The sequence below is a fragment of the Cervus elaphus genome, chromosome 14, assembly GCF_910594005.1.
Source record: "Cervus elaphus chromosome 14, mCerEla1.1, whole genome shotgun sequence".
NCBI lineage: Eukaryota > Metazoa > Chordata > Mammalia > Artiodactyla > Cervidae > Cervus > Cervus elaphus.
The window spans coordinates 43,260,061-43,287,110 of record NC_057828.1 but is presented as its reverse complement, the minus strand read 5'-3'; the positions used below and the strand labels follow the sequence as shown (position 1 = coordinate 43,287,110).

General features: G+C 49.3%; 1 protein-coding gene and 1 long non-coding RNA gene across 3 annotated transcripts in view; one reads left to right on the top strand and one right to left on the bottom strand.

Annotated features, from left to right (window-relative positions):
• The window catches only part of DHRS3 (dehydrogenase/reductase 3), a 50,675-nt gene extending 34,681 nt beyond the window's left edge, over nucleotides 1–15,994 (bottom strand). Inside the window, exon 1 of the mRNA XM_043923202.1 lies at nucleotides 14,794–15,994. Within this exon, the coding sequence (XP_043779137.1) occupies nucleotides 14,794–14,988 (195 nt within the window). The 5' untranslated portion in view covers nucleotides 14,989–15,994. The remainder of the gene's footprint in view (nucleotides 1–14,793) is intronic.
• LOC122707583 lies at nucleotides 13,943–19,724 on the top strand. 2 transcript variants are annotated; one of them, XR_006344857.1, is made up of 2 exons: nucleotides 13,943–14,718; nucleotides 19,444–19,724. It is a non-coding gene; the product is annotated as an uncharacterized LOC122707583 (long non-coding RNA). The 2 variants fall into 2 exon arrangements; XR_006344856.1 differs by lacking the exon at nucleotides 13,943–14,718 and adding an exon at nucleotides 18,513–19,344.
• Nucleotides 19,725–27,050: the final 7,326 nt, after the last annotated feature.

The following is a 27,050-nucleotide window of genomic DNA, read 5'->3' as shown; positions in this document are numbered from 1 at the left end:
GAGAAGAGCTAACACCTATCTTACTCAAACTCTTCCAGAAAATTGCAGATGAAGGTAAGCTTCCAAACTCATTCTATGAGGCCACCATCACCCTAATTCCAAAACCAGACAAAGATGCCACAAAAAAAGAAAACTACAGGCCAATATCACTGATGAATATAGATGCAAAAATCCTTAACAAAATTCTAGCAAACAGAATCCAACAACATATTAAAAAAATCATACACCATGACCAAGTGGGCTTTATCCCAGGAATGCAAGGATTCTTTAATATCCGTAAATCAATCAATGTAATACACCACATTAACAAATTGAAAGATAAAAACCATATGATTATCTCAATAGATGCAGAGAAAGCCTTTGACAAAATTCAACACTCATTTATGATTAAAACTCTCCAAAAAGCAGGAATAGAAGGAACATACCTCAACATAATAAAAGCTATATATGACAAACCCACAGCAAGCATCACCCTCAATGGTGAAAAATTGAAGGCATTTCCCCTGAAATCAGGAACAAGACAAGGGTGCCCACTCTCACCACTACTATTCAACATAGTGTTGGAAGTTCTGGCCACAGCAATCAGAGCAGAAAAAGAAGTAAAAGGAATCCAGATAGGAAAAGAAGAAGTAAAACTCTCACTGTTTGCAGACGACATGATCCTCTATATAGAAAACCCTAAAGACTCTACCAGAAAATTACTAGAGCTAATCAATGAATATAGTAAAGTTGCAGGATATAAAATTAACACACAGAAATCCCTTGCATTCCTATATACTAACAATGAAAAAACAGAAAGAGAAATTAAGGAAACAATACCATTCACCACTGCAACAAAAAGAATAAAATACTTAGGAGTATATCTACCTAAAGAAACAAAAGACCTATACATAGAAAACTATAAAACACTGATGAAAGAAATCAAAGAGGACACAAACAGATGGAGAAACATACCGTGTTCATGGATTGGAAGAATCAATATTGTCAAAATGGCTATTCTACCCAAAGCAGTCTATAGATTCAATGCAATCCCTATCAAGCTACCAACGGTATTTTTCACAGAACTAGAACAAATAATTTCACAATTTGTATGGAAATACAAAAAACCTCGAATAGCCAAAGTAATCTTGAGAAAGAAGAATGGAACTGGAGGAATCAACCTGCCTGACTTCAGACTCTACTACAAAGCCACAGTCATCAAGACAGTGTGGTACTGGCACAAAGACAGAAATATAGACCAATGGAACAGAATAGAAAGCCCAGAGATAAATCCACGAACCTATGGACACCTTATCTTTGACAAAGGAGGCAAGGATATACAATGGAAAAAAGACAACCTCTTTAACAAGTGGTGCTGGGAAAACTGGTCAACCACTTGTAAAAGAATGAAACTAGAACACTTTCTAACACCATACACAAAAATAAACTCAAAATGGATTAAAGATCTAAATGTAAGACCAGAAACTATAAAACTCCTAGAGGAGAACATCGGCAAAACACTCTCCAACATAAATCACAGCAAGATCCTCTATGACCCACCTCCCAGAATATTGGAAATAAAAGCAAAACTAAACAAATGGGACCTAATGAAGCTTAAAAGCTTTTGCACTACAAAGGAAACTATAAGTAAGGTGAAAAGACAGCCCTCAGATTGGGAGAAAATAATAGCAAATGAAGAAACAGACAAAGGATTAATCTCAAAAATATACAAGCAACTCCTGAAGCTCAATTCCAGAAAAATAAATGACCCAATCAAAAAATGGGCCAAAGAACTAAACAGACATTTCTCCAAAGAAGACATACAGATGGCTAACAAACACATGAAAAGGTGCTCAACATCACTCATTATCAGAGAAATGCAAATCAAAACCACAATGAGGTTCCATTACACGCCAGTCAGGATGGCTGCTATCCAAAAGTCTACAAGCAATAAATGCTGGAGAGGGTGTGGAGAAAAGGGAACCCTCTTACACTGTTGGTGGGAATGCAAACTAGTACAGCCGCTATGGAAAACAGTGTGGAGATTTCTTAAAAAACTGGAAATAGAACTGCCATATGACCCAGCAATCCCACTTCTGGGCATACACACTGAGGAAACCAGATCTGAAAGAGACACGTGCACCCCAATGTTCATCGCAGCACTGTTTATAATAGCCAGGACATGGAAGCAACCTAGATGCCCATCAGCAGATGAATGGATAAGGAAGCTGTGGTACATATACACCATGGAATATTACTCAGCCATTAAAAAGAATTCATTTGAACCAGTCCTAATGAGATGGATGAAGCTGGAGCCCATTATACAGAGTGAAGTAAGCCAGAAAGATAAAGAACATTACAGCATACTAACACATATATATGGAATTTAGAAAGGTGATAACGATAACCCTATATGCAAAACAGAAAAAGAGACACAGAAATACAGAACAGACTTTTGAACTCCGTGGGAGAATGTGAGGGTGGGATATTTCAAAAGAACAGCATGTATACTATCTATGGTGAAACAGATCACCAGCCCAGGTGGGATGCATGAGACAAGTGCTCGGGCCTGGTGCACTGGGAAGACCCAGAGGAATCAGGTGGAGAGGGAGGTGGGAGGGGGGATCGGGATTGGGAATACATGTAAATCCATGGCTGATTCAAAGAATAAAAAAAAATAATAAAAAAAAAATAATAATAAAAGTAAAAAAAAAAAAAAAAAAAAAAAGATTTATTAAGCGTCTACTGAGTGCCAGATACTGCCAGGTGCTCAGGACACTCGGGGAGTAAGAGGACATGTCCCCTGCCTCCCAAGGAGCTCACAGCCTTTTGGAGAAGACACATGGCAACAAGCAGCCACAAGCATGGGGAGTTGCCATGGTAACCCATGACTTTGGCCTCACCGCAGCCCAACCCTGACCAATTGAGCTACTTGGACGCAGAGGTGAAGATGACTAATGGGGAAGCTGGGTGGCTGTCTGCGGGGTGGGCAGCCAGGACCAGAGCAGAGGCCCGGCCTTTGACCAGCCTCTGTGCCTGGACTGGAGAGGGGCCTGCATTGGACCAGCCCTTGAACACTAGGAAAGTGGCCTCCAGTAGGAGGGAAGATGCTAGGCTCTGAGCCCTCCTTGAGGAAGAGTGATTCATTCTTAATGACTTCTAGAAAGGGTCAAGAGCTAAAATTCCCGAGGGCTTCTGTGACAGGAGCAAAGTTCTCCCTTTCCTGCAGACTCCCAGAACTAGGGTGAGTCTGGCCAGCAAGCTCTTTGCCTCTGTGCCCAGCAGAGCACTTGGGCCAACAAGCCAGGGCTGGGGATGTCCGCTTTCTCTTCACCCCCACGCCAACCAGAAGGAGCCATCATTTCTTGCAAAACCTCTGGTGCTGAACTAGGAGGTTTACATACATGACTTCACGGAATCTTCATACTTTCGTTTTTCAGATGGGGGAAGCCCAGAGAGATGGTTATTACCCAAGGTCACACAGCAGGTTGCTGGGAGGCTTCCTAGGATTTAAAGGATTAGGAACTGGCTCCCAGCAGCCCTGGCTAGCATCATGAATGGCAAGAGTGCTCTGGCCAGTGGGCTGGTCTCCACCACTTGAAAGACCTCAGCAGCTGTGACACTGTCCACGGGCCAGTCCTTCCTTGGCTTTGGGGCTGGGGTGGCCAAGTTGCATTCCCCCAGGCTGGGAGCTGAATGTGGGCTGGGTTCCCTTAGGAGGCTGGCTCAGTCCTGGTGGAGTAATTAGGGTTTCTAGCTCCTGGGTTGCTTAGTGGTGGCATGGGGAGCCTGGTTGAGGGCTGAGCAGGGCCTGGGGTTCCATATGCCAGGGCGAGAAGAGGGAGCCTTCCCTTGAGGGGCAAAGGCACAAGCTAGAAAGAGCATACTTCTTCACCTTGGAGTAAAGAACCAAAAGTTGAGGACCCAATGAGATGACACATGGCAGATTACCATTATGCTGGAGTGGGATCCCTACTCTGGGAGCTCTTGCCAACCCAGGGATTGAACCCAGGTCTCCCACATTGTGGGTGGATTCTTTACAATCTGAGCCACCAGGGAAGCCCAAGAATACTGAGTGGGTAGCCTATTCCTTCTTTAGCCAATCTTCCCGACTCAGAAATTGAACTGGGGTCTCCTGCATTACAGGCAGATTTTTTACTGGCTGAGCTACCAGCAAAGCTCCAAGTAAGGAGCAGCTAAGAGAAAAGACCCTGATGCTGGGAAAGATTGAAGGCAAAAGGAGAAGGGAACGGCAGAGGATGAGATGATTAGATAGAATCACCGACTCAATGGACATGAATCTGAGCAAACCCTGGGAGATAGTGAAGGACAGGGTAGCCTGGCGTGCTGTAGTCCATGGGGGCGCAAAGAGTCAGGCAGGACTTAGCGACTGAACAACAAGAGAAGTGTGTCCTAAGTAACTTCCCGGAATAGTTCAAGCCTTATGTTTTCCTTCTAAGTAATGGCATCCTTTCAAAATGCACACAAAAATCTCACACAGAATTCTAAGCTACAAGACCTAAGTGAAGCTGAGTGAATTAAATGGAACCCCTTGGGATCCCATCTGCTCCACCACCCATGGGGTCCCACCTTCTTGGAACCCCTTGGGTGCTTTGGAACCCAGTTTGAAAACTCGGTCCTAAAACCTCAACTGGTGTTGGGGTCTGCCTTGAGGCTGCTGGGGTTCAGATGGCCCAGAGCTATGTAGAAGACTGAAATGCAGACAGGTATCTGTAAGCACTTCCCCAGGGTCTGTTTCAATGTGGACAAAATAATCATATGGTTCATTGCTCAAAGTGCTTTCTTAGCCCCTTCCTTGAAAGGCTCCTGAAAAGGGGTTTCAAGATTGATTTCCCCAAAACAGGATGTGGCCAACGGAGTCAGGAAAGCTTGAGCCCAGTGACCTTTGCCAGGCTGACTCTTGCTGGTATTAAGTACTACCAGGCCACAAATTTGTATTGTCCACTCTGGCTTGACCTTGGCTTTGGGTTGCAGTACTCCAGAGTCTCCTGCCTCTGACATAGGCTCCAGTCCTGGGCCCTGAATCAGAGCCTCAAGTTGTTGGATGGGTTTTGATTGGATCCAGTCCAGAGCTTCTTAACCTGGTGTCTGGGACAGGCATCAGGGGGACCCAATGACCTCCTAAAAGTATAAAAATCTGTCTCTTTGTGCATTCTTCTTCAGACTGGTTTTATATTACTTTCTTCAGATCCTCAAAGGGCTCCACAACCAGCAGAAGATTAAGACTTACTGCAAACTCTTTAGTTGCCACCTCCTTCAAGAAGTCTTCTGAGATTTCCTTAATTTACAGTGATGGCTCCCTTCTCTGAATTATCAAAGCTCTAGGTCACTTGGGAGGATCCAGCTGGGTGACCTCAAGTTTAGATGGAAGGAGCTGGCACTCACTCATTCCTCAAAGTTGGCATCTAGCTAGAGGTGCCACCCTGGTTGTAAATGAATGAAATACAACTGTGCTGTTTTCCTGCTTATCAGTTACTAGTTCAAAGCAAACCCAGATAACCAATGACTACCTTAATCCTTTGGCAAGCAACCCACTCATTGTATGCAAATACTGCTGCTCAGTGCTTAAAAAAAAATGTTTTGGTGAGGTCAAACTTAAGTACATCCTGTTGACTCCTGGACTGCTCATCAATTCTCTTTCCAGAACCCTCTGTGTACTAGGTAGTTCCCATTATTAAACAGCTTGTCTCTTGACCTCTCCATAACCCTGACTGGGGTGGGCTGGGCCAGGCTGATAATATTTGACCCAGAGGGAAAGGGCCTAGTGTTGAAGCTAAAATCCTGAGCTTGAAATCTGCCTTAGGCCAACCATCCAGGGCAACTCACTTCACTCACGTCTTAGGAATGGGCTTCTGATCGCCACTGTGGAAAACAGGATGGCGGTTTCTCAAAAAACTAAAAATAGAACTACCCTATCAGCCAGCAATTTCCCTCTTGGGTATATATCTGGGGAAGAAAAAATCAAGGACACTAATTAGAAAAGGTACATGCACCCCAATGTTCATAGCAGTATTTACAATTGCCATGATACAGAAGCAACCTAAGTGTCCATTAACAGATGAATGGATGAAGATGTGGTGTATATCTACATCTACACACACACACACACACACACACACACACACACACACGCTGAAATATTACTCAGTCATAAAAAAAGAATGAAATTTCCCACTTAGAGGGCATTATGCCAAGTCAAACAAGTCAGAGAAAGACACACACTATATGATATCACTTATATGTGGGATCTAAAAAATACAACAAACTAGTGAATATAACAACAAAAAAAGCAGACTCACAGATATAGAGAACAAAGGAGTAACCACCATTGGGCAGGAGGGGCAATATAAGGATGGGGGAGGGGAGGTACAGGCTATTGGGTATAAGACAGGCTCAAGAATGTCCTATACAACACGGGGAATACAGCCAACATTTTGTAATAATGGTCAATGGAAATTAACCTTTAAAAAGGATATAAAAATTTAAAATTATTTTTTAATTAGAAAAAAGAAAAGAAGAAAAGCAATGGGTTGCTGATCACACCTGCCTCTGGGCCTAGACGTGACAACGAATGTGAAAAAGCCCTGTGGAGTCAGTCCTGTAGACTACCACAGTCACACAGGGTATGGACCAATGTCTCATGTTGTCTGGGGAGCCCAAGGAAGCCCTCAGCATTCAGTTCGGGCCTAAGCCAGACTGATGATCAGAATGAAGGATGTGAACACAGGCCTGGCCTGCACCTTCCCTCCTCCTCCTCTCCTCTCTCCAGCATCCTGAAAAACCCCACCAAAGGAATGACCCAGCAGCTGAAGGACCCCGCTGAGGTCAGGCTGAGAAGGGCTGTCTTCTTTTAATTTTTGAGCATTGGTTGATTGATGCTGGTGGCCTCTCTTCCTCCTGGCCCCTGACTCTGTCTGGGTCACTGACATCACTCTAGTAACAAAGGTTCACAGAATCAGTGGGGTAGAAGGGACCCAGGTGATTGTCCAGAACCCAACCTCTCCTGATGCAGGAATCCAGAGTTCCCTCACTGCAGCCTGCTGACCCCGGAAAAGCTCCAGAGGGTGGGAAGGTGCTCCTGGGCCCCAGCCTCACGCGGACCTCCATCCACCTGGAAGGCGGCCGATACTGCCTCCAGCCCCTGAAGCAGTCAACCAAACGCTTCTGGATTGGCCATCCCACCTAAGCCATGGCTTCTGGTCCTTGTCATCCAGAGCCTGCTCCCTGGGTGCCTCCCAGTTGCTCAAGGACCTTCTCAAAGTTGTGACTGATACTGCCCACAATGCTCCTGGGCTCCCTCGACATAGTAGAACTGAAAAGTGTCTCCTTTGCTCTGGGCACAATACAGTTGCTTTCATTTTCTTTGCAGAGGGAGTTAAATTTCTGTTGCCATTAAAGTCATCTTACTGGAGCTGACTCCTCTTTCCAGAGCATCAGGGGCTTTATTGGAGACGATCATCACACCAGGACATAAGTGCCACCTTGTTAAGGTGGCCCCCTGCGGCAGCCCTAAGCCCAGCTGCCTAAATCGAGGAACGAATTTGACAGTCACAGTTCCCCCAGAGCCGTGTCACCATTTTTCACCCCAGGCATCCACAAGCACAGATCACGGCTTGCTGAGCGGGGGTCTCCCCAGCAGACTCTGAGGCCTGGGTCCTGGATGACTCGCACCCATTCCTCCAGGGGCACACCAGCCTACCTAGATCTCCCTTCAGCCCACACACTTTCATTGGACTAAAGACATCAACAGCAGTGTCTTCTCAAATCCATGCACCAGGCTGAGAGCCGACTCAAGCTTTAGAACGCCCTCAGAAGGGGCCAGGCAAGTCTGGTCTCATGTACTTAGAGGAGCCGAAGAAGCCCCCCAACCCCTCTCCTGCCCTTGGCCTGCCACCCCCTCCACCCACCCACTCCAACTCCCTAAGTGACCTGGCAGAGACTTAGGTTAGATCATGTCACTTCTACTCCCCTTCACAGAACCTGCCAACAGCTCCCAGCTCCACTTGGAGCCAAAGCCAGAGCCGATTCTAGAGACTGTGGGCCCTACCTGCCCTGCCCTGCTCCCCCAACCCGCCCCCTGCCCTGCTCTCCCACCCCACCCCTTCCTGTTCTGCTCCCCTCCCCCCATTACTCGCCCACCCCCTGCCCCCCACACTGCAGCCCTCATTACTCACTCTGCTCCAGCCACAATGGCCCCCTCCCAGCTCCCCAAATATCCCAGGTACATTTCTTTGAGTCCCTCTCTCTTCCCTCTACCTGGAGCGCTGCTCCCTCCATTCCCGTCCGGTCACTGTCTGTCACTGGACCTCATTTGTTTCCTCCTTACTGTGATGTAACGGGCTGTTTTCTGCATCCTGTTTTCATCTGTCTCCCTCACCAAACTGCCGACTCTACATGGGTGGAGACTGGTGTCTGCCTTGCTCCCTGCTGCCATATCTCTATGCCTAAAACAGTGCCGGGCACACATAGGGTGTGCTGTAGATTTGTGGAATGAATGAATGAGTTCCCACCAACCACTCATGTGCTAAACTGTATTTGGCACTCTCTTTTTTAAAATTTTGTAAATTGTAATTGTAATTTTTTAAAAAATTATTTTTTGGGTGTGCCGTGTAGCACAGGGGATCTTAGTTCCTAGACCAGGAATTGAACTCGTGCACCCTGCAGTGGAAGCATGGAGTCTTAACCACCAGACCACCAGGGAAGTCCCCTAACACTCCCTTTCTGAGAATCCGGAACTCTAAGACTTCATGCCTTTTAAGGGACCTCACTCGTCTCAAGGCAGATGAGTCTGCATTTGGGAACATGAACATCTAAACAGATTTGCTTGTCTCCTATTCATTTGGCTTCAGCTTTTTCCTAACCTTCTTGATTCATCTGAATAGTATGTTTCAAATGTCTCCCTTTCAAGCATCTTACATACTTGGTGTATTTTTTTAGATTTTGTCTTCTAAAGGAAGCAGGTAGAACATATTACAACATTCTAGGTATGGTCATGCTTCGGCCTGAGGATACAGAAGAACAGGTTGGATCTGGAACCATTCGAGCCCGGGTGCCCAGAACTATGTGGGCTTTTGAGAGTGGCAGGTTGGGATGAGGACTCCAGGGACAAGTTGTAGTGAGGACAACAAATGGATCTCTTTCCCTGGGGGGAAAGGATGGCTAATGGCTCCCTTCTCATCAATATGGCCAAGATCATTTTCTCAAAGTGGTAAGAATTGTTTCTCAGCAGATCACAAGATAAAGATGGGACAGAGAAAGTAACTATTTTGATAAAGAGACTGGAAGGGCTCTGTGCAGGGATAAACCAATGGCTGAGGCTCTGAAAAGCAGAAAGTTCTGAAGAGCTTGGAGTCTGCCCAAGAATGAGCAGATGCCCAGGTAGATGGACCACGGACGTCCTGACCCAGGGTCAGTATTTCCAGGTTAGGGAGCATTCTCTGATTTTAGGATAAACCCTGCAAGTTCCACTTGACATGTCAATTGGGAAACTCGGGCCCTTCATTCCCTTGGAAGCCACAAGTTGAAAACACTAACATCTCCTGCAAGAGTTGAAATAAATCACACAGCCAGCTACCTGGTGGCTGTTAAAGGGGTTTAGGAATGGACGTGAGGCCGTCTACAGACTGAGGGCACATTTTCCAACTCTGAGCTGCTGCTTTTTCATTCAGTGGGATCTGATGCATAGCACAAAAGGCTCAGATCTGCAGTGATGAGGACAAATGTCTTTTGCAGAGAGCTTGGCACGAGATTACTTTCCTCAGATGGCTGAGCCATGTGTGTTAGTCTCTCAGTCATGTCCGACTCTTTGCGATCCCCTGGACTGTAGCCCGCCAGGCTCCTCTGTCCATGGGATTTTCCAGGCAAGGATACCGGAGTGGGTTGCCATTTACTTCTCCAGGGGATCTTCCCAACCCAGGATGGAACCCGGGTCTCCTGCATTGCAGACGGATGCTTTACCGTCTGAGCTACTAGGGAAGCTACTAACAGGAGCCGTAACAGAATTTTAGAGCATGCCAGGGTCTTAGGGATCATTGCATCCCCTTTCATTTTTGCAGGCGTGCTTCTTAGCTGCAGCCTGGAGAAGGGAGTGACTTTTCCAGGGTTGTAGCAAAGTCAGGTCTAGAACCCAGGTGAGCCTGGTCATAAGGGGCGTGGTCCCAGATGTGGGCACCTTTGTTCCCCAGGGGAAGTGGGTGGGACAGTAAAAGGGAGGTGTTTGTCTATTCAGGTGACAGTCCAAATTGTAAAGCCCATTGTTTGAAACCCAAGGACCAGATGCTGAACGCTGAAAGAATTTCCTAGATGCCACAGGTAGGACAGGTAGCCTACTTTGCTGCTCCCAGACTGTATCAGATGAGAACCTGGTACTTTTCCTAGAAATTCCCAGCAAAGGCTGCATTCTACACATCAGTTGTTTAATGCAGCTTCTTTGGCCTGATGACTCTGGGTTCCAAGATTACCTGTCTGGACCCTTCTCTCCTTTTTCTTCTTTTTCCTATTCTCATCAGTATTGGCCTAACTCAGAGTGTGAGACACAAATTATCCCTTCAACATTATTTTTTCTTTCATTCCCTTCTGTCTCCCATCCCCAGTTTCAGCCAGGTGCACAGTCTTTCATCAGTGGTTTCTTGCACGTGGGTTACCCTTCCCCACCTCTTCTGGTTCAAACTCTTGACCTTCTTTAATGCCACCTCCTTCAGGAAGCCTTCCATGCACTCTTGTTAGAGATGAATAGCTCTGGGCTGCTTCTGTGTAGTGTGCTGTACTGTGCTATGCTGAGTTGTGTCTGACTCTTGCGACCCCGTGGACTGTAGCTACCAGGCTCCTCTGTCCATGCGATTTCCTAGGTAAGAATACTGGAGCGGGTTGCCATTTCCTCCTCCAGGGCATCTTCTCAACTCAGGGATCAAACCTGGGTCTCCTGTGTCTCCTGCATTGACAGGCAGATTCTTTACCCCTGAGCCACCTGGGAAGCCTTCTGTGTAGTGTAGCCCCCCAACTTCATGTCTACCCAGGACCTCAGAATGTGATCTCATTTGGAAATAAAGTCTTCAGAGATGTAATTAGTTAAGGATCCCAAGATGAGGTCATCCTGGATTTCGTGTGGGCCCAAATCCAATGACTGGTGTTCTTATGAGAAGAGAGGACACACAGACACAGACAGATAGCAAAGACAGTCATGTGAAGAAGGAGGCAGAGATGGGAGTGATGCTGCCACAAGCCAAGGAATGCCAACCCGGAGCCACCAGGAGTGAGGAGGGAGGGGGAGGGAGGAGGAAGAATTCTCCCTGGAGTCTTTGAATGAGGGGGACCCCACCAACCCCCGGATTTCAGATTTCTAACCTCCAGATTGTGAGATAATACACTTCTATTACTGCAAGGCACCAACCTAGTGGTCATTTATTATGGCAGTTACAGGAAACATACACTATAGCTTGTGCCTTGACATTAAGCACCTGGCCACGTCTCTGAGCCTTCTTTGCTCTACCCACCCCTCTCCAGGCCCAGCACTGCCCTGAACACTTGACACCTCGGGCAGGTTCTCTGGACTAGGTCTCTCTGAGGTGGTCGTCAAGGGTAGCTGGGCCTGGGCCTGCCCCAGTGCCAGGATGGGAGGGATTTGCTGAATGGATATGATTCACCAGTCCAGGTGAAGGGTCTATTTCTAGTGAGCTGCTTTAAGAAAAGGGCTACAGACCCATGGACTATAAATTCAATAACAACAAAGCAGGTGCAACTCTGAACCAGTCCTCATACTGGCTCTGTGAAATGGGTCCCCGAGTCCTGGCTCTCTCTTCCATGAAGGGACTGGGCCCCTGCTCAAGGGTTCTGCCATCATGGCCCAGGGCTCTAATCCAGCCACTTGCCTCCTACTGGGCCAGAGGCTGGAACAATCCCTGCAGATACTTTCAAACAAATAGTTCAATTCTGTCCTCCAGGGGACTGTTGCTAAAACCAGGTCAAAGTGAAAAACCAGAGGCTAGGTATACCACTAGCCTACCCAGAGCCTTGGAGGTGTAGGGGTGAGCCCAAGCTCTATGAATGCTTTCATGGAAGGAATTCCAGAAGGACACACCAAATATAAAGGGGTTGTAATAGGCAATTACCCAGCAAGAGTCTTTGCCTTGAAGACCCGGACCGTGACTGGCCCTGTCCGGGTGAACCTCGTATAAGGTGGGTAAGCAGAGATATCTCAAGGTGAGGAACTTTCCAACTTCTGTGCCTTTGGGTCTCTTTAAGAAAAACCCTTATTTGGGTCATCTCTGCAGCCTAAGGGGCACCACTGCCCAAAAATATTACCAAATCATTTGACTCAAGGTTGTTTTTTGGAAACTGGGTTGTTGCTCCCCCCAAAGTTAACAGACCTCTCTCGGACATGCAAGCAATCTGCAGACTCTGATTTTCCTCCCTTCTTTCTCTTTAGGGGGGCCTTTCCCTTTGGATCCTGCCTCTACTTCCACCCAGGGGAGGAGGGTCACGCAGGCCATGGAGGTGGCCTGCCTAACATCGCTGCAGGCTGTGGGTGCGCACCATGCTTCCCAACTCTCTCCAGCTGCTCCACAACCACCCTGAGCCCACCATCCACTTAACTCTCTCAGCCATCTGCCCCACAGTCCTCACTCCACAACACTCATCCCTGTGTCCCCAAGCCCACCAGTCCCCCAAACACTCCCAACTCTGGGAGTGGTCCCAAGGCGCTTTCACTGGGCCCCAGATGGATTCAGGCAAGAAACCTTGATTCTAAATTCCCCACCATGACAGTGAGCCTAAGGCTTATTAAAACGCAGCTCCAGTAATTGGTCTGATAATTACAAGTTATAGGAAGGGCTCTTGGTCATTCTGACTGGTCTGAGGACTGAACCCGCGGTGAATGGCACGGGAAGGTTCATAGGGCCCCTGGTTCCTATTTCTGGTGACCAGATACCAATTAAGACATATCACTCAATGGTCTTGGGTTTATTCTTCAGGAGAAGGTACACATTTCAAATTCAGTGGGGCATGGTTCCCAGTGTATGGTGCTGCTCTGCCCCTCCCCCACCCCAATGCCATACACTTCTTTCAATTTAGGCTTGTTTATAGTCAGTCAAGTTTTTCCAGATTGACTAAAAGAGTTCTTCATATGCCTACTGCAGCCAGTTACAAGAGCAGTGAAAGAGACCCAGGACTTGGGCCAGCTGGAAGAGCCAGAAGAAAAGTTTCTGTGGGATGCAAACAGCTAAGGAATGACAATCACACGCGATTGTCCCAAACCCTACAGCTCCCCTCCCCGCAAGGGCACCCTCATCTGCCACTCCTCCATAACAGGGGTGGGGGGTGGGGGGCATCACCCCCAAGGAAATGAAACTGCTGAGAACAACTTCTGCTTCTCCTTTTTCGGTGTGTCCAAGGGTTAAAAAACACTTCTGAACTCCCCTTCCAACTGCAAGGTCAAGCAGCTGTCCAAGCCACCCAAGGAGAAGCAGGAGCCGGGGGACAGTCGACCCCAGCTAACTTACTCAGTCTTGACAGCCCCCAACCTACAACCACCACCTCCCTCTAAACGCCGCCCAGGGAAGGAAGAGTTAATCGGCAATCGGCTTTGGCTGATAGTTCAGGCTCCAAAGTTCAGTCCCAGTCAGAGCCACCCCGGAGGAATTGTAAATCTCAGGGCAGTATTTAACAAAACAAAAGCAACCTGGAATTACATGCAGGTTTGGTTTTCTACAGTACATATTTACTTAATCCCCTAGGTATGTGGCTCCATGTCAGATCAGCTGGCTTTGCCGGCCCTTTCACCCCCCTCGCTCACAGCAGTTTAAATTTCAAACTAATTCCCTGTTTTTGCTCTTCCTCTTCACAAGGCTGGCTGGAGACAGCCCAGCCTGCTGGCCTCAAATCTCTCTATTGCTCTAGTCACTGGGTGAGTCAGCCTGGTTTGGGTTGGCGTTGGGTGACAGCTGGCTCAGCCTCCCCACTCTTAGGCACCAGGTCTGGGAAAACTGGAGGAAGAGGTGCTGGAACTACCAAAAAGTTAAAGGCAGGGCTGGAGGGTTGGAAAGGGGGAAGGGTGGTTCACCACAGTGCCACCTTTCCTCTTGGTGGGGAGGGATCCCCTCCCGGGCTGTATTTGGGTGGTGGTGGGGGTGGTGTGCGGAGGCAGCACTGAAGTGAGAACAAGGTCTCTTGATCAGCTGCTGGTTACCCCTGTCCCCTCTCTCTACATCTCGGAACACCTGGCTTCTGAGTGCCTATCAGGCTAGGCTAGACATCCATCACCGCTTCCCCCTTTTCAAACCACACCGAGTACCCACTCTTTCTCAGCTTCCAGAGCCGCAGCCGTCCAGGTTGGGGCTGGGAAGCGGGTTGCCAAGGAAAATACGAAGCGCCAGCTAGCAGGCGGCTCCCCGCTCTACCCAGGAGCGCACACACCCTGCCTTACCAGGGTGGCGGCAAAGAGGGAAAGCGAGGGGAGGAAAAAACGCAACACCTTCCTTTGGGAGGGAAGAATGTGGGAAATGGGTGGGTCTGCTAAGTTTCGAGGTGGGGGTGAACAGCCAGCCACAGATCCCAAAGGAGCGGGGCAGCTCTGGACCTGCCAAAAAAGACAGACAGTCGGCTGCCCGGGAAATGTACAAGGTGAAACTAACTAGCTCAGCACTCGCGGGTGGCGCAGAGAAGTAGGGTGGCCGGCGACTTTCAGACCCTGGGCGCGGGTTCCTGCAGCGGCAGCGGCAGCAGGTGGGCGCAACCCCTGTCCCCTGGGCCCCCCTCGCCTCCGGCCCCCACCCCTCTGGATTCGCGGGGTCCCGGTACCTTTCTGGCGCCGCGCTCTGCGAACTCGCGAGCTAGCTGGCGCCCGATGCCTCTCCCGCCGCCGGTGATGAGGACGTTCTCCCGGGACAGGTCCCGCAGCTTGGCGGGCAGCACCAGTCCGACCGCAGCCTTCACCACCAGATAGATCATCTGCAGAGGGAACACCACCAGCGCGCCCAGCCGTTTCCACACCATCCTCCGCGCCGCGGAGCCGGGCGGCAGGGGCGAAACTCCCCGGACCGAACAAAACAGGACTTAAAAAACAAAACACCCCCAAACAATAATAAATAAACCGAATAAGGGGGCAGAGAGGCGTCCCACCTGGCCACTCTTGAAATCACCTCTTCCCAAATGCAAAGCAAGCACCGGGTGAGAAAAAGAGGGGGGAGGAAAAAAAAAAAGATAAATCCTCCGGACGAGAAAAAGCGTCTCCGAAGGTTGGGACAGTAAGAGGGGTGGAGGGGAAGCCAGAGGTGGAAAGTTCTAACAAGAACTTTCTTGCCCCGGCAGCCAGCCGTTTCGGCTGGGGAATTCTCAGGTAATGTTTACAGGCTGACAGAGGAGTTTAGGCAGGGGAAGAAAAAAAAAAAAAAAAAAAAGCACCAACCACACGCGCGCACCCTGCTACAGTCCCGCGGTTTCAAAGTGCAAGATTAAGGGAAAAAAAAAAAAAAAAAACCGTTTCCAAATTGTAGCGCCCCCCACCCCTTTTCCAGGAAAAAAAATAAAAAAAAGTAGGGGGAAAAAGTGCTTGGAGCTCCCAATTTCAGCCCGCGAAAGTCTCCAGACTCATTGCTATTCTTGGGCTCAGGAAATTGCTTAAACGCGATCTGATTGCCAGCAACGTGCAGGAGAAGTGGGGGGTCCGGGTGTCAGTTTCTTTACGTGCATGGCTCGCCCTCGCGCGCGCCCGCTCTCTCCGACTCCCTCCCTCCCTCTGTCTTCCAGCAGAGGCTGGGAGTTGCCGCTCGATCCTGCTCCCTCTCTCTCCCTTGTTAGCATTTATTGCCTTCTTTTTGTCCTTTCTAACTTGGAGAGGGCCCGGGTGCGGAGCGCGAGTGGATCGGACGACTGGGTCTGAGCCGCCTCATCCGTTCGCTCCGGGACAGCCGCGGCTCAGAACGAGAGGGCGGCCCTTCCCCCCCCCCCCCCCATTTTTTTTTAATACCCCATTAAGTCTGATTGACAGTTAAAGTTGTTCTGAGGCTTCGCTGCGGTTCCTCTGAGTGGCTGCCGCGGGCTCCCCTCCCCCTGCGCAGTGGCGGGGTGCGCGCCCGGGCGCGCACACGGGCTCGCAGAGGCTCCGCTCTCCCCGGGCCGGCTCCCCTAGCTGCAAGCAGGGGCTTGCCGGCGGTGTCCCTGAGGGCTAGCCGCAGTAACTCGCACACGCTGGAACCGACTCCAGCGAACCGGCTCCCTCCTCGAGACGTGCCTTCTGGCCCGGGGCTCGGTCTCCCAGAGCAGGGAAGCCTGCGGGCCAGGTGACCGCCGGTGTGTGCCTGCCGGGCGTACCCGGGGGAGCTTGCTCTCGCCTTGATCCATCAGGTCGCCCAGGGTTTATTTCAGGTCATTTGATCACCCCCTGCCTCCAGGTAGGACCAGGAAGCCACTTCTGACCCTTACTCAGAAGCCTCCTGTCTTCACTTAGAGAACACTTTCTAAGTCTGACCCGAGTCCATCGTGTTGTAAGGGCGGGGGCGGGGAACAGCTGGGGAGCAAGGTTTTGCTTTGAGGGGTGGGGGTGGGCAGGGTAAGGGAACCTCTGCCCCCGAGGTGTCAATAAAATCCCCATAAGATTAGCTGGGAGCGTATTTATTGCTCATCTGGGCTAGAATTACCTTGACTGACAGCAATTTCCTTAACAAACGCCTGTAAACAAAACTTGCTAAACCTGACCCCCCCCCCCCCACCAAGCCCCCGCCCCTACCCCCTGCCATGCTGTGCAGGCGGACTTCTCTCTTTGGGTCTCCCTGGGCTGCCCTCCGCGGGGTGGGGTGGGCCCACTTTGTAACCTCTTGCTTTTTCCCAACCAGAATGTCTCCCCTGCTGGAGGGTGGGACCCAGCTATTTAGAGTTGTCTGTTGCAGGAAGTCTGGGAGGTGAGTCACGAAAAAGCAGCGCCAGTGAAAATCACTGATCGGACTTGCCTCCTGCTGCCCCTGATGGTCCCAGGCCTGGAGGAAGAGAGGATGATGAGCCAGGGAGCTTGCCCTGTAATCTGGGCCAGAGGTTCTCCAACAAGAGGCTTGTTCAGGCGAAGAGTGCAGGGCCTCACCCCCAGACCTTCTGATTGAGCAGGGCTGGGTGTGCTGGAATCAGTACGTTTAATGATCTGCTGAGGATCCGGGGAGAATGTCACTTTGGAGAAAAGCTAGTTTGGGGAGGGGGTGGCTAGGGGTTTAACTCCTCCCTGGGCTGCAAAGACCTTGTAGCTCTGGAGAGAACTTCTGCCTGCGTGGATGTTCCTTCCAGGTGAATTTGGGAAGTCATTATGTCGCCCGCTGGAAGAGTAAGAAGGGGTAGGAAGAGTGTGGCTGGATGACAGACTATCCTACACCGAGAGCTTCGATTCTGAAACTGAATCCTCCCACTGACCTTGCAAGGGGGGGTATCATTATCCCGGTCTGCCAGGTAGTGCAGGAAGGAGGGCTGCAGATCCAGACATGATTCCTTTTCCTACCCCATCCCACCCCACCCTATTCTGGCAGGAGGAGAGGACCAGGCTCCCTCCTACCTCCCTCTAACACTCCAAAAATAGGACCCCAAGGCAGGACATTGCCTTCCTAGACTCCCAGGCCACGGCTAACGGCAGGACTTGGTCAACATGACGGCCTCCTCCCACCTAGGAGGTCTGTAAAAATGGGAAAGAAATCCCAGCCCTGGAGAGGCTCTCCCCACCCAGCGGTGGCGGGTGTCTGCGGGGCCTGCCAAGACAACTGGGAAAGTCTGGCGCTGAAACCCCTGCGCGCAGCCTGTTCTCATCTGTTATCCTCGACGCCGCCTAGTGGTGTGGATGCGATACTGCGCCTCCAAGCTGCCCAAGTCTCCAGTCTCCAGTGTTCCCGTTATCCTACCAGCCATCCTTTTCCTTCCAGGCTTTTCTCCCCACCTAAGATGAACACTTCAAGCCTAAAAAGGCTTGCAAGGATCATAGCTCCACTTCCCCACACACTCGCTGCTGTGTGGAGTAGGTTATTGAAACACAGGGATGTGAAGCAACTCTTAAACCCAGCAGTGTGTTCACTGAAATCCACTGATGCTCACCAGTGAGCCAACCCTGTTCAGATACCAGATCAGCTGGGAGACCTCTAGGTCCCACTTACATTTGCCCTGGGTGTGAGTTTGAGTGGGAACGGGGTTGAGAACCCAAATTAACCTTCAGCGTATCAGGACCATTACACGTACTCTGACTTCATCTCTGCAACAGTCTCCAGGGGTGGTCATCACAATGCCAATGTATTAATAACACTGGGCTCAGCAATGTAAGTGACTCATTCAACTCAAGGCCACACAGGGGGCTGCCCTTAACCTCTCCCAAACATCAGGTTTAGAGTGAAATCACAGTATAAAAGAACATGTTGTGTGTGCGTGCTAAGTCTCTTCAGTTGTGTTCAACTCTTTGTGAGCCTATGGACTATAGCCTGCCAGACTCCTCTGTCCATGGGATTCTCCAGGCAGGAATACTGGAGTGGGTTGCCTTGGCTTCCTCCTGACCCAGGGATGGATCCAATGTCTCTTGTCTCCTGTATTGGCCGGTCAATTCTTTACCACTAGCGCCACCTGGGAAGCCCATAAAGGAACATGTCAGGTAGCCCTAAAAGATGAACTGTGGTTGGGAATGGGACACCTTTTTTCTACTTGTTCCACCTTCAGGATATGACTTTTACCGGCCTTGCATCCTGTGGACTCAGGCCTCTTCCATCATCAGCTTCCCAGAGAGGTTGTGTCTGTCACCTCCTTTATGTCCCCCAACTTCCCAGGGAAGATGGAGGCAAGGGGGGGCAGTCCTGGGCTGGGGGATGCACAGGCCAGTGGGTTGGTCCAGAGGGTCACCGTTGTCCTGGCTTCAGTAGGAACTAAATGGGACACGACCCCTCCCCCTCCTCTCCCACCTCCTCCTACCTGTGTTTTTGGCTCTTGGTACCCCCTCCTCCCTTACTTGGGAGCAGGGGGTGGGGAATTTAACTCCAGGGTAAAGTTTGAAATTTCACATCCCAGCCTGGGAGAGGGCCCCACAGTTTTCTCTCCACTTCTGGAAATGTGAAAGGAGCCTTTGTAGGCTTGATGGAGGAGGGAGGTAAACTGTAGCCCAAAGAACTAACTTTTTCCATGACTCAGCTCTCCTGGTGTGGGGCGGGCATGGGAGGTGCAAGAACCCAGCAGGGCAGGCTGGAGCCGCCTTCCAGCCCAGAGCCAGCAGCTCACAGTCAGAGGTGGGCCCCCCCTAGAGAGTCAGCCCTGTTACCTGCAGGGGAACTTGCTGGCCCTGGATGGGCCACCACACTGTATCTGCCCTGTGCTCCCATGGCTCTGTCCCATTTTTTTCCCCAGGTTATACATATATATTTTTTTAAAAGCATAGTTGATTTACAATGTTTCAGGTGTACAACTAAGTATTCAATTTATATATATATATATGTTCTTTTTCAGGTGGTGCCAGTGGTAAAGAATCTGTCTGCCAGTGCAGGAGAGGCAAGAAACGCAGGTTTGATCCCTGGGTTGGGAAGATCCCCTAGAAGAGGAAATAGCAACCCACTCCAGTATTGCCTAGAGAATCGCATGGACTGAGAAGCTTGGTGGAGTGAAGTCTATAGGGTTGCAAAGAGTTGGACACAACTGAACTGATCCAGCACACATGCATATTCTGTCTCAGGTTCTTTTCCTTTATAGGTTATTACAAGATGTTAAATATAGTTTCCTGTGCTATACAGTAGGCCCTTGTTTTATCTGTTTTATATGTAGTAGTGTGTGTCTGTTAAGCTCCAGTTCTGAATTTACCCCCACCCCCATTGCATCCACAGTGCCAAGCACATGAATGCTCTTGTGTAGTCCTTTAACCAGGAACTTCCCCTATCACCATCCCAGCGGAGAGCTAGAAAAGCAAACAGGTTTCAAGCCTTGCCTTCTACTTATCTGAGGCTTACAGGGTTAAGAAAGTCACTTAGGATCATGTAGCCCAGAGCAGGAGGTGGGATTTGAACTCTGGTCAAGTGCTCAGCTCTTTTGGCTTTATCTGTGGATGTCTTTCAGAATGTATAAGATCTACTGGGGAGCTTGTCAACACGCAGATTCCCGGGTCCCCAGCCTAGATGTCCTGGGCCAACATCCTAGGGTGGGAGCCCCGAAATGTGTGTGTTGGCCAGTGTTTGGGAACTTCCCAGTGCTGCCTCTCAGTTGTCATTCAGTCACTAAGACTCTTTGCAACCCCCATGGGCTGCACCATGCCAGACCTCCCTGTCCTCCAGTACTCCCGGACTTTGCTCAAATTCATGTCCATTAAATCGGTGATGCTAACTATCTCACCCTCTGCGGCCCTCGTCTCCTTTTGCCTTCAATCATTCCCAGCCTCAGGGTGGCCCCTGGTTATTCAGAGCCCCTTCACGAAGCCTTCCTCACCTCTCCTACCACCTCGCAAGCTCTTCCCTCTTTTGTCCTTGGGATGTGTCATGGCACTGAACCCTCACCCATGGCCTGTTCTGGGCTGGTGGCTCCACAGACACCTCACAGGGAAGCAACCGGAAGCTGGAGGAGCAGGGGGTGCCTCCAGTCAGCTAGTCAGCTGCTGGTTGTGGAGTCCTTCCCTTTTGGCCACCACCTGTCGGGGCCACAGGGTGGGGGACAAGGCGGAATGTGTCAGAGAGGAGCAGGAGGGCGATGCTTCTGGCTTTGGGGTCTGGCAGTCTGGTTCAGATGCCAGCTCTGCACTTCCCCCTTCCTGTCTCCAGTGTCTTCATTTATAAAGGGAGGGCAGCAGTGAGGATGGGATTAGCTACTCATAAAATCCCGTACCAAGAGCCCAGTAAGTGCCAGCTCTTGTTTCTATGGGGGCGTGGTGCCTGCGTGCTGACGAGCCAGTTCAGCCACAAATGAGATGCAGGGCTTACGTTAGTGGTGTTCCTGGATGGCTCCAGAGTAGGGTTTCTGGACTGGCCTCGAGGACTGGCCTCTGCTGGGGCTTTCCTCACTTCACCTGGTTACCTTCCACCCCCACACCCGCCAGCACACTTGCTCTAGGACCTTTACTCTTTGGCCGAGTAAGCCCCCTACTCACCTTGTAAGGTTTCCTTTAGCTCATGCAGTATTTTTTTCAGGAAGCGCTATCCAGCTGCCCCATTTGGTCCCCAATGCCCCCTTTCCCCTGCCAAGGCTGGCCCAGGGGTTTCTGCTCTTGGCCCCTGTATTTTCCTACCTCCCAGCGCAGTGACGCTGTGCTGTAATTGCTGGTTTTTTCTGTATCTCACAGCACACTGGGGGCTTCTCAAGGGTAGGGGCAGGGCCTGGCGTGATGGGCGTGTGACCTGTGCAGTGAGCATGGGCTGAAGCTCTGCTGTCCCCACCTTCAAACTGGTCATTTCGTCTTGACCCTGTGTTTCATAACAAAACACAAGGTGACCTGTTGCCCACCAATAAGGAAATAGAGTTGCTGGGACATGACCTCGGGAGCAAAAGCGGTGAAAGATTGCAGATGTGTGCCCTCATTCATGCATTTATTCATTCATCCACTTATTCATCCACTAGATATTTATTGAGCAGTGACTGTGTGCCAGGCTCTGCCTCATGGGGCTGGCATTACCCCACTGCTAGGTGAAGAGTGCCATGAGGAATATAGGCAAGGTGGGGAGACACAGTGGTGAGGGCAGGTGAGAGGCAGAGGGGAGAATGGGTTGGGAACAGACAGATGCAGGAGTTTGCTAGCTGTTCATGGAGTGGCTGGGAAAGCCAATCTGAAGCGGCACAGGGGTAGAGACCCTAGAAGAGTGAGGGGTGAACCCCAGGGAAATCTGAGTGAAGAGAATTTCTGTGATGGGAGGATGCCTGCTGGGCTGGAGCAGCCCTGGGGGAGGGGTGGGCAGGGTAGCTCACCCGAGGTCTCCGTGCTTACCGAGTTCCTAGACCTGCAGCCTGGTGTTGCCTGGGTGCTCGTGGGAAGTGCAGATTCTCAGGCCCCACCCCAGACCTCCTGAAGAGATTCTGCATTTTACTTACTGCGATCCCCACGTCCTTTTTGTGCACGCTGGAGTCTGAGGAGCGCTGAGTCAGGGTCCCCTGGAACAAGGATGACTGCAGCTTCCATTTTCAGTGTGACTGGACAGAGACGTGATGGGCCCTGTGGTTTAGAGGCAGCTTCTGGAACAGCCTGCGGGGAGCCACGAGTGGGTGCAGGGTGACTGGTGAGGAGGTTGTGGGATGCTCAGGTGTGAGGTGGCTTCAGGTGCCAGGTCATGGCCAGGCGGACAGTGACACCTGGGAACTCTGCTGCCCTGGGCACCCAGAGCGGGGACCTTCCCGGAGGTCCTGCTCTGTGAGGGACACGCCTCTGAGCAAAGCTTCACAAACTGTAACTTGGTGCATGGATGCGTGGACACACAGACACACATATGCAGAGACACACGTACACAGAGATACACGCAGGCATTCAGACACAAAGATAAACACAGACACACACAGAGACATACACAGACACACTAATACACAGACACACAGACACAGAGAAACACAGACACACACAGACACGTACAAACACACACAGACACAATCATAAGCAGACACAAAGATAAACAAGAGACATATTCAAATAGACACAGACATACTCATACACACACACTCACATGGAGACACACACAGGCACAAAGATAAACACACACACACAGACATATACAAGTAGACACGTACAGACACACACAGATGCACACACTCCCATGGAGACGCACACACTCACACACACTCACACGCACACACACGGCTCTCTTTGACGACTGGAGACTTTGCCCCAAGCAGAACAGCCGGCAGTGTTGACTGAGGAGTCGGACTGAAGAATCTCTGGTCGAGCGGAAACCAGTGTTCCATGAAGTTTAAGATGGGCTGCCTTGGGGGGCACCTCATGGGGACAGACTCTCAGGGGGACAGGAACAGGGTGAGATGGCCTGCTGTCTGCCTGGCCAGAGGAGACCGAGAGCGGAAAGCAGGCTTTAGACGAGATTCTCTGTGGGGAGGGGACACATAGTCTGCAGAGGCTGGAGACCTCATAAAATACCTCCTCTTTCTTATGCAGAAAGTGTGCCAAGAGGGCCCCTTTTCTCCTTGGCAAGGCCTGGCTAATAGGACAGGATACATTAAAAAAAAAAAAAAAAGCAGGTAGAATGGCTGGTTTCAGTCCAGGAAAACCACCCCCACACAGGTGAGTGTTGTCCGTGGACGCACGTCTCCTGGCCGGTCCAGGGCCACTGTCTGCACACACCCGCAGGCTGTCCTTTGCATCACTGTCCCGATTCCCAGGCTGTGATCCAGGGAGGTGGGCTCTCGGGCTCCGTGTGAGTGGATGCTGGGGCAGGCCGTGTTTATTCTGGCTGCCAGGGTTGGGTGGAAATGCAGGCGAGAGCCAAGGCTGGGAATGTGGCAGGAACACAGCTGGGGTGGGGTGCATGGGGTGTAACCCAAAAGAGCTCGGGTGGAGGCCCGGGGTGGGGGTAGGGGTGGGGGTGGGTGTAGGGGGGCCGCCCAGCAGTCATCACCTGCCTCCTTCTGCCTTCTGGTTGGTCAAATAGTTCTAAACCAGGGTGTGGGTATTGGCGTGAGGATAGTTCTGGACTTAGCAAGGCTGTGTTTCAATCCAGCCTGTGCCACTTACTAGCTGTGCAAGTTTGGGCAGATTATTTCCCTTTCTGAGCCTCGGTTTTATCATCCTTGAAATGGGAATTTTGCCACCCACTGGATGATATCTTTGTTTTTTTAATTTTTTATTTTGCATTGGCGTTTAGCCAATTAACAATGTTGTGATAGTTTCAGATGAGCAGGGAAGGGGTTCAGGCATATACATACATACACATGTACCCATTCTCCCCCAAAGTCCCCTCCCATCCAGGCTGCTACATAACATTGAGGAGAGTTCCCTGTACTATACAGTAGGGCCTTGTTGGTTATCCACTTTAAATACAGCAGTGTGTACATGTCCATCCCAAACTCCCTATCCCTTTCCCCCAGCCTTCTTCCTCCCCAGCAACCACAAGTTCGTTCTCTAAGTCTGTGAGTGAGATGATGTCTTTAAGTGGGCCGAAGTCTGGCAGGAAGAGGGCGCCCATTAGGTGTTCTTCCTCCTGGTTTCATGTCCCCAAAGAACACACTATCTAGGGTGAGTGGGGTTATCCATTTTAACCCTGTCTGGGGCAGGAGGTGGGGGAGGTAAAAAAGGTGAGCGTAACTGAGTGGCCTATGCGTAAAAATTCTTCCCTGGAACCAGAGCGGGGGCCATAGCAATGCTAACTCCTTACCCTGGGCCAGAAGTTGTTGATCCTTTTTTGTAAAGGGCTTTGCAGAACATAAAACATCTGTTGTAATATCAAATCTGCTGTGGTAGCAATAGATGATATGTAGATATATGTATGTAAATAGCTTTTACTATACATACTATCATATGTATCATGTATATTATATGTATAATATATATTATACATATAATAGTATATGTGTATATAGTAATGCAATAGTAAATATGTTATATGTATTATAGCTCCTTACATGCAAATAGACAACATGTAAGGAGCTATAATACACCCTCTCTAGTGAGCATGGCTGTGTTCCAATAAAACTTTATTTTTTAAAAAATGTTTATTTTTGGTTGCGCTGGGTCCTTCTCTAGTTGCGGCAAGCAGGGCCTACCCTTCGTTGCAGTGCTTGGGCTTCTCATTGAGATGGCTTCTCTTGTTGTGGCGCACGAGCTTTAGGCATGCAGACTTCAGTAGCTGCAACTCTCGGACTTGGTAGTTGCAGCTCATGGGCTTAGCTGACTTGTGGCATGTGGAGTCTTCCCGAACCAGGGATCGAATCCATATCCCCTGCAGATTCTTAACCACTGGACCACCAGGGAAGTCCAAAACTTTATTTGTGGACACTGAAATTTGAATTTCACATACATTCAGAAAGTATTCTTGTTTCCAACCATTTAATAATGTAAGACTATTCTTAGACTTGCAGGCAGCACACAAAAAGGTAGTGGCCAGACCCTGTCTGTAGACTGTAGTTGACTATTTCCACCGCCATCAAGCAAACATCAATCTCTCAGGACCCCAGAAATAAATGAGGTGTGAGCTTCGGCAAAGCAGAATCTGTGTTTTTGGCCTCTTTCTGGAAGTGTATTCATAGGGGCTGACCTAAGTTAACATCCACTGTAAAGAAATAGACGGCCATTGGAGAAACCAAGTTCACTGAATTTTTTTCATTAGGAGGAAAGCAAAGTTCAATATTTTTAAGAAGTAATTAACATTTCTTTAAATAAGTGAAAGCAAAGCCAATTCAGTAAATAATAGTAAGCACAAAATATAAAATAATTCAATCTATTAGATCAAGGTATTACTGAAAAATTGTTTTTAAATTAAAAATTTTTTTTCTTTCCAGATTGAGTTGGTGTCGTGTATTCTTGGTTATCAAAATACTCATAGCTTTGGGACTTTGAAATGGTAAATATTCATGTTGTGTGAAACAGCATGATACATAACTGTGATCTTAATTACATAAAAATGGGTGTTTAGTTGTGAAAATACACAAATGAGACCTAGAAGGACACATCAAATGGTAAACTGCTTGTGATTATAAATGGCTTTGTTTTTTTGCTTCTTGTGTTTTTTGGTTTCCTATTATGCACATGTTAACTTTTAGGAAATAAATGTTATTTTAAAAACTTAAAAAAAAAAAACCAGTAAGACATGAGAGTCTAATGATAGATGGAAATTATCACAACTCATGGACTGTTACTGAGTGCCTGCCACACCCTGCTGCTATTTCTGTCTCATTCAGTCCCATCAAGTAGGGCACCGAGACCCCAAGTGTTAAGTGGCCTGAGACTATAGGATGATAAACATTCCAGCAGAAGGCAAAACCTGCAGGGTCTTATGTCAGGATCCTGGTGACTACCCTTCATTCTCTTTCAGCAACGAACCTCCTTTGAGGTTTACTACATCTCTGCCATTTATCCTGAGGACGTCCAAAGATGACAAAGAAAGCTCAGATCCTGTTTTCAGGTGGGGAGAGAGAGGAGAGGGCCCCTGGCTTTGCACATGTGTCCAGACTCACAGGACCTCTGGTTCCTTTGCCGCATCTGCTCTGCTGTCTCCCAGGAGGCAGATTCACACAGAGAGGATCCTGACCACCCTGGCTCTGCAGTTGAAAAGCCCTGCTTGGGCAATTATTTCAGTGACCTATTGCATGCTGCCCTGATTAGTTTATAAAAACAAGTAGAAAACAAACAAATGGAAGTATATATATTTACCATCAGAAGATGAGTGTGCATGTGTGTGTGCTAAGTCACTTCAGTTGTGTCTGACTCTTTGCGACCCTATGGATCCATGGGATTCTACAGGCAAGAATACTGGAGTGGGTTGCCATGCCCTCCTCTGGGGGATCTTCCCAACCCAGGGGTCGAATCCTCATTTCTTATGTCCCTTGTGTTGGCAGGTTCTTTACCACTGCTGCCGCCTGGGAAGCTCAATCTGAAGATTCAGTTCCGTTTAGTCACTCAGTCAAGTCTGATTCTTTGTGACACCCGTTCATCAACTTGCAGAGCCTACTCAAACTCATGTCCATTGAGTCAGCGATGCCATCCAGCCATCTCATCCTCTGTTGTCCCCTTCTCCTCCCATCTTCAATCTTTCCCAGCATCCGGGTCTTTTCAAATGAGTCACTTCTTTGCCTTAGGTAGCCAAAATATTGGAGTTTCAGCTTCAGAATCAGTCCTCCCAACGAATATTCAGGATTGATTTCCTTTAGGACGGATTGGTTTGATCTCCTCGCAGTCCAAGGGACTATCAAGAGTCTTCTCCAATACCACAGTTCAAAAAATCATCAATTGTTTGACACTCAGCTTTCTTTATAGTCCAACTCTCACATCCATACACGACTACTGGAAAAATCATAACTGACTAGATGGACCTTTGTTGTCAAAGTAATGTCTTTGCTTTTTAATATGCTGTCTAAGTTGGTCATAGCTCTTCTTCCAAGGAGCAAGCATCTTTTAACTTCATGGCTGCAGTCACGATCTACAGTGA